Source organism: Schistosoma haematobium, chromosome 3, assembly GCF_000699445.3.
Source record: "Schistosoma haematobium chromosome 3, whole genome shotgun sequence".
NCBI classification, from domain to species: domain Eukaryota; kingdom Metazoa; phylum Platyhelminthes; class Trematoda; order Strigeidida; family Schistosomatidae; genus Schistosoma; species Schistosoma haematobium.
This window is the reverse complement of record NC_067198.1, coordinates 5849412-5857074: the sequence shown is the minus strand read 5'-3', so window position 1 is coordinate 5857074 and position 7663 is coordinate 5849412. Positions and strand designations below refer to the sequence as shown.

General features: G+C 32.3%; 1 protein-coding gene across 1 annotated transcript; it reads left to right on the top strand.

Annotated features, from left to right (window-relative positions):
* The first annotated feature begins 142 nt into the window (after nt 1-142).
* On the top strand, nt 143-7461 carry MS3_00000021 (uncharacterized protein). The gene is made up of 5 exons (XM_051207956.1): nt 143-569; nt 1353-1452; nt 3247-3452; nt 5485-5587; nt 7201-7461. Coding segments are annotated over exons 1-5 (762 nt in total). The 5' UTR covers nt 143-218; the 3' UTR covers nt 7203-7461.
* Nucleotides 7462-7663: the final 202 nt, after the last annotated feature.

The window sequence follows — 7663 nt, the reverse complement described above, 5'->3', positions numbered from 1 at the left end:
ATGTGTATGCAATTTATTCTATTATCTTATACGGTTCAATTATCTGTCTATATGATTCTCTTTAAGTAGTATATTAAATTTTGCATAAGTTCAACTAACGATGTTATTAAATTACAATCCTATACCATGAATATGATTGGTCAATTTATGATTTTCCCAATAAATGACCTATCATTGAATCTCTATAAATGTTATATAAACTCATTTAGCTTATATTTATGATTAATGAACAATTAATAACCCATAATTATTTACTTAGAAATGAAACATTCTATCAAATGACTAAATATTCATTTATTATTACTCTTATATGCACTTCAGTTTACTTTATTCCTTCTAGTTATACACATATAAATATTGCCAAAACATTTGCATTATTATCACCATGTAATATTTGTTTGTCTTGTCAAGGAAAATTAAGTTGTAATTATACACGATGGATAACTGGTTGGGGAGTACCAGATCAATCATTTATAGATGATAAAACATTACTCATTATTAATACATCAACAAATTGTTTTAATGAATGTTTATCTAGACCTCGATGTTATTCATATACATATTTAAAAGTAAGTTCTAATATGTTTTATGAAGTGTAATTACACTACTGTGATTTTATTAGTAGTGTGAATTGATTTATAAAAGTTAGAAATGTTATGTGGTATACATATTTAATCTCCATAACCTTATACAGGTAAGTACCAAATCCATCCACTTGATTACCAAGTCTTCATCACAGACGTATATAATTCCATCATCGTAGTAATCCTCATCAGTGTTGATTTTTAAAACTTTTCTATGTGTCCTTATAAATCTATTAAAATGCTAGTAAATGCTATAGTCTTTTACATTAACTATTTCATACTAATTTGATGCATATTATACATAATCCAAACTGATGTAAACTATAATCGGAAAGGGGTTTTGTGGATATCATAATAAGCTAATAGTTGAATTCATGAGTCAATTAAAGCTAGACCACTATGAAAAACCTGGAAGCACTGAACGGCCGTTTTTTCCTAGTATAAGATTCTTCAGTAGTAATGGACGATGGCGCAATTTCGTGGATTAGTTGAAGTTAGACATTAACAGCATTGGATGCCGATCGACTCAGTGGTTTAGAGTTTAAGCGTTCACTTGCAAGACTGAAGTTCCTGGGTTGGCATCCCGCGAGCCGTATCATGAATGCTCACTGCTAAGGAATCCAATACTAGGACGTAAACTACTATCCGGTACTTCCGAATTCTCAGTGGTAGTCTAACATTAATCGTTTCATGATCTTAATCAAAGACCAATATAATTATTTAAAGGTTGTAATTATCAATTAACATTTTTGTTGATAATTTTATTAGACAACACCATCTATATGTACTTTATACAAAGATAATATTCACAAGAATCGACCATTGTTTAATCTAACTACTTACATATTTGGAACAAGAAGGTGTTGTGGTAAGCTATTATATTATTATTATTATATTAATTGATTACAGAAATAACTTAGTAACTTTATTTAGATTTGTCTATCAATGTTCAGAATTATTGTTACTTTCAAGATATTCCTGTTTATTACTGGGTATAGTTGATGTATATTTATTATAATAATCATCTTTTATTGTGTGACCCTTGAATATCTAACTCCAGGTAGATTGTACGAAATGTACAAGTTGCTAATCCTCGTATATAATCATCAACCTAAACCACGTTAGTGTATCACGGAATTAAATAAGTCAAATATGAGAATCAATTTCGAAAACGTATATTTCATACAATCATTAATCTAGGCAAACGATCGGAGAAGCGGAATGACGCACAGTGGAGAAGTCGTGTGAACCAAAGCACTTTAAGTAACCGTGAATCGATATTTATAGTTGAACAAAAATAAGTTAGATATATGTCACTCATGAGATAAGAAATGCACACATCCATACGCTTGCATAATAACAGTCAAGATTGATGAGCAAATAATTAACAGGGTCAAAATATAGCATGAGAAGAATGGATAAATTGATTTGTCCATAAGATAGAATAATCTATGTAGGTTTAACATAGTAACTAACAGTAAAATCTCATGTTATCCCAACAACAAAAAAGCATAACTCAAGCAAATCAGTATAAATGTGATTAATTTAGGATACAGTTGTTTTGGGGGTTAATAAATCTTCAATTGTACCAACCTTGATGTTTTTACTTTACGTCATGAGAACTGAAATGATTCCTTGTGTATAGAGAATAAGCAATTCCCATATAATAATCGATGGCAACCAAATATAATAAATGACGACTAGTCATAACATTAACCATACTGGATGAAGATGATGCAAATGCAAAGACTGTATTTGAACCGTTGTGATTAAGCCGTTGTTATAGTATCAGTTGTGTGATCTCTCTCCCTTTAGACTGACCATCGATCAATCCACTCATTTTGCCAATAGAATCGATGACTTATTTACCAAATGACCTACTTAACAATGATTATCTACCTATATATTAACGCTTATTAATCCTCAGGCACTGTCTAACCATATATCGAGACAGGAGATCAAAACAGAAGGGAGATTAATTGCCTGTTGTACTCAATTTCAGTCAAGACTAAAAATTCGTGCAATAACATAACTGAAATGCCTGACCATAGAATAGTACAAATAGATAGTTGCGATGTGTACTTATTTATTGTTTATTTATTTGAATACATAAGTATTTGTACGAAGAGGCACCAAATACATATATGCCACACAAGTCACTTGATTTTTGTGTAGACAGTGATACCGCCTGGGTAGCCAGACCGAAGCAGGTGGTTTTCTTAAGAGGACACATCCGGAGCCTTTGACCTTAAGGTCTGATCCACAAGGCAGTGGGGCAACGTCTGGAGATGTGGTCTCGTGGGAGCCGGTGACCAACAATCCGTTCAGGCTCCATTTATTTCTTCAGGATCCTGGAGATAATGTTCACCTAATAACTAGGACCAAATGATGGTTATAAACCAGTATGAGGAATTAGAATTATGATTTACATTTGATGATTAAGGTTAGGAATTTAGATCTAGGGTTTTCATCACGAACTGACATAAGCTATAATGCCAAAACGGTATTTAGCCAAATAACTAAATGAATTTCACGCCAAATTCCGAGACCTGTTATCTTGTACCCGATTGGTTCATCCATAAATTATAGTTTCCTTGTCAAGTATCTATAAATCTACATCTTTATTTTATAATCTGTTCTTATTTGTTTTTGTTATAAACAGAATTCGATTCAGGTTCAGTGAAGATAGTACCTTGTCATAAATCTACTAAATGTATGCAATGCAATTTCACAATCTGGTTGAGTAAACCCGGATTACCTGAAAGAAATTTTTCAAAGTTATATACATTAAAAAATGTCAATGCAACAAATAGTTGCTTGGATGAATGTCAATTAAACTGTCAGTGTCATTCATATTCATATAATGTTGTAAGTTTAGTAATAATTTTGAAGGAAATTACTTTTTATGGAAATAACATATTCCTCTAAGTACTGAAGATTAAGCAAAGATTGATAGTGGTTAGCAATAGAATCAAGGACGCCCGTCTCGTCCTATGTAGGACTCGTCAGATGGATGTGCCTGCATCCCAGAGTTGATGTTCACTCTGGGACTCGAACCCAGTACCGTTCGCTTCAAACGTTTCCTAAATAGGATGAGAGTATTCATCTTTGCCTAAAAATATAACAAAGTTTGTGACAGGTTGCACGTATGTCAACAAGAGACTGAACAATTGCAGTTCTAAATAACAATGAGAAGGTACAAGTAAAACAACACCAAGTGAATTTGTTATGAAGATTGTTTAACGAAGAGATTCATTTAATCGAATAGTATTGTTTCACAATGACTTCTTGGTCTTTTAACTTGATATATCTAAACTTTCTATTGAAAATGAAGAACAACTTCTTTATAGGCTGAAATCTTTATCTAAATACCATTTTGTAAAAAATCAGATTTCTTTTAGGTTAATCATAACATATATTTTCTTTTCTGAAAAAACCGCACATGGATATGTATGATATGACATAAGAAAGAACATCTTAGTAAAATCTGAGAACCACACAACAAATACTTCATTTACAAAATGTTAATCAATTGTCCCAAGCTGGATTGTTCCATCGTTTCCACACCAATCATTCTCTGTTCTCGTTCTCTTATCTTCGATCTTCTCAGCCTTCCGCCGCTAGACATTTCACTTTCGATTGATAATATATACTACTTATATCTGTCGACATCAATAGCACACACAACATTATTACTATCCTTTGCAAAATAATTGTGACTCGAAGTCGATTGTATAAATTTGTATGGAATTGCTGGATTGAATTACGTTTGTAGGGTAAAGGGCGAGACCATAACTTATGGACGAACCAATAAGATTTAGGATAACAGATCTTGGATTTTGGCACGAAATTCATTCACCCATTTATCTAAATAGTGTTTCTTCATGCTGCTTTATAACCCTTATTTAGCCCTAGTAAGTTGGTGAATGTCCCCAAGGTCACTTTACTGTTACTTAAAGGTCGTTCATAAATTATAGTCTCACCTGGTAAATAATTTTTATTCATTGATCTTTGAAGAAATTTTACGCGTCAATCATTTGTTTTTAATGATTTATGATACGTTATTCTATTGAATACGGTTTTCCTTGGTGGTCTAGCTTCAATTTACTCATGATCTCAACTACTGAAACTACTATAATATCCACAAAACCACTTCTGATACTAATCAGCATATGCTCACTAGTGACTGGTTTCAAGAGGTATTCCTGGAATTCTAGTGAGAAGCAGTGATCAGTGGAGTTCAACCGGGTCTGCTATGAGATAGTAAGTCACTGAAGACAGTGGTGAACGGTGGCTCAATTTCGTGGATTAGTTGAAATTAGACATTGGATGCCGGCCGGCTCAGTGTTCTAGAGACTAAGCGTTTGCTCGCGAGACTGATTGGTCCTGGATTCGAGTCCCAAAAGGCGGGATTGTGGATGTACACTGCTGAGGAGTCCCACGGTAGGACAGAACTGCCATCCATTGCTCCCAGGTTTTTCATAGTGGTCTAGCTTCAACTGACTCATGATCACAACTATTGAAATTACTATGATTCGAAAGAGGTGCCATCAATTATTGATTCTCAAGATTGATGATAAACATGTTGAAAAATGTGAATTCATAAGAAAATTTTGTATCTACAAATGGAGATAGTGAAAATTTTATCAACTTAAAACTGTAAACAAGATTTAACTTCAATTGATTATAATTACATATGATAGTACAGTAATATTACATAATATACTTTGGAGGTCATAGTGAGATAATACAGTCCTGAATACTGTAAAACTTATATCATAACTATTCATGAATGATCATGTTGATAAGTGACACTAATGTAACAGTTTATTAACTTACCTTTTCGTTAGACTTATAATTACTAGTCTCATTATTAACTGTTTTATATAAACATTTACAGTATTCACCAACTTCATGTACCCTCTACTCTAAGCCTATATTACAAAATACAACTACATTGACGGATATAACAACAATGATTCATGGTTATAGAAAATGTTGCTGTAAGTTGGTCATTTTTAACTTATATATAAAAATTTCATAGAGATTTCTGTTTAAATTAAACCTGAGTTTTCATTACAGATTGATATCAACTAAAGAATCCTTTGAAAATTTATTAGTTCTGTATACAGGGATCTGTGTCATTAAGGAATTGTATCTCTGGTTAATTTATGAGTTAACTTAATTCCTGTCTAACATCTTGTATAAGAAGATGATTGAAACCAGCTTAGAAGTGAAATACTCTGCCCATAAATGTATCAGAACAGTGATCTCATGTACAGTAATGACCAGACTTGATAATGATTCTTAACATTCTAATCAAAGCTTTAACTATTTACATTTGATCAACGAGATCAATGAAAAGGATCTTCTTGATGATATTTAATGCCTATAAGGTTGTATTGTAAATAGTTGATTTGAACTCAATGTTATAAATATAATAAGATCAGTAGCAGACCTAATTCTTTTGAATTTAGTTGAGTTTGAAATTGTGAGTGTGTAGTCTTGACAACCCATGGATTATCAGCCGAAAGCAGCTGCTGAATTTTTTTCCCTTAAATTTTAATTCCTCTAGAGTGGTATTTAATTAAATTGATCTATGATTATGAGTAGTTTTGAAGATAAACATCCATTTTGATGTTCACATTTAAACTCAATCTCAATATTCATAGTCTTAAACTCATTAGGCTAATGAGTCCATGAATTCTGTTATTCATTATAATAAGCATAATAGAATTTTTATCTAACAAGCTTAATCCATTTAAACTGTCATGTTTTGTTAGACTGTATATTTGATAAAAATGACGATTTATATATGTATTTAACTAAGATTATGAATTGATCAATGTTAGACCATTATTGAAAACCTGGAAACATTGGATGATCATTTTGTCCTAGTATGGAATTCTCTAACAGTATGCATTCACGATCCTGCTCATGAACATTTAACCTTTAGACAATTGAGCTAACATCCAGTGGTATGCTAGATTGTGGATACACACTGATTAGCAGTCTCATACTAGAATAAAACAGTCGTTCAGTGCTTCCAGAATTTCAATGATGATCTAACATTGATCTATTCATGATTTCGATCGAAAACTCAACAATCTTCACAATTATGTGTTTATGTCAAATCACTATTAATAATCTTTGATTTTCTTATTAGATATATTGATTGTTATCAGAGGGGGTTTTGTGGAGATTTCTTTTTCAGGAATTTCACTGATTGAAATCATGAGTCAATTGAAGCTAAACCACCGTGGAAAGCCTTGAAGTACTGAACGGCTCAGTGGTCTAGTTGGTTAAGCGCCTGGCGCGAGACTGATAGGTCCTGGGTCCGAATCTCGCGGGGTGCGTGATCGTGTGTGCGCACTGCTGAGGAGCCCCGTGCTAGGACGAAACGGCCGTCCAGTGCTTCCAGGTTCTCCATGGTGGTCTAGCTTCAACTGACTCATGATTTCAGTCAGTGACACTGATAGTTATCTATTAAATGATAGTTATCAAACACTAGTTTAGTTAATATACATGGTAAACATTTTAGTCTCAATCTTATTTCTTTATTTGAATACATTTGAAATTCTTTTGAAATTACCTTTTCCCTATTTCTTACACATAGAGACAATTGTATGTTTCCTTTGTATACTGACTAAAATTTATATATTGTTACGTCATTGTTTGACTTCTACACTGTACTAAATGTAATGCTATTCAATTATATGATTGTTTTAACTGTTAAATGATTGTATATACATCATGATATACTAATGTGTGATATTATATAACTGATAAAGCCAATCTCAGTTATTCTTGATTAGACTATCATTTGAATACTTGATCATGAATTCTTAACCACTTTCGAAATCTCGAGCTTTCTCCTGCATGATATCGTTAGATGGTAAGAGAAACATGTGCAGTAAGGACAAAATCTTGACATGAAGCTTAATTATGGACTTATAACTGTAGGGCCTGATGATGAAGTTATTGAAAACAATTGTTCGCTTAAATATTCTTCATTTTTAAAGCTTAATTCATGAATATAAAAAAATAGAATGTTTTATGGTTTAACATTATGAATTGAT

Coding starts and splice junctions, on each gene's coding strand:
- MS3_00000021 (XM_051207956.1), top strand. CDS start 219: ATGATTAATGAACAATTAATAACCCATAATTATTTACTTAGAAATGAA. Junction 570..1,352: donor ATTCATATACATATTTAAAA/GTAAGTTCTAAT, acceptor TAATTTTATTAG/ACAACACCATCTATATGTAC. Junction 3,453..5,484: donor ATTCATATTCATATAATGTT/GTAAGTTTAGTA, acceptor AAACATTTACAG/TATTCACCAACTTCATGTAC.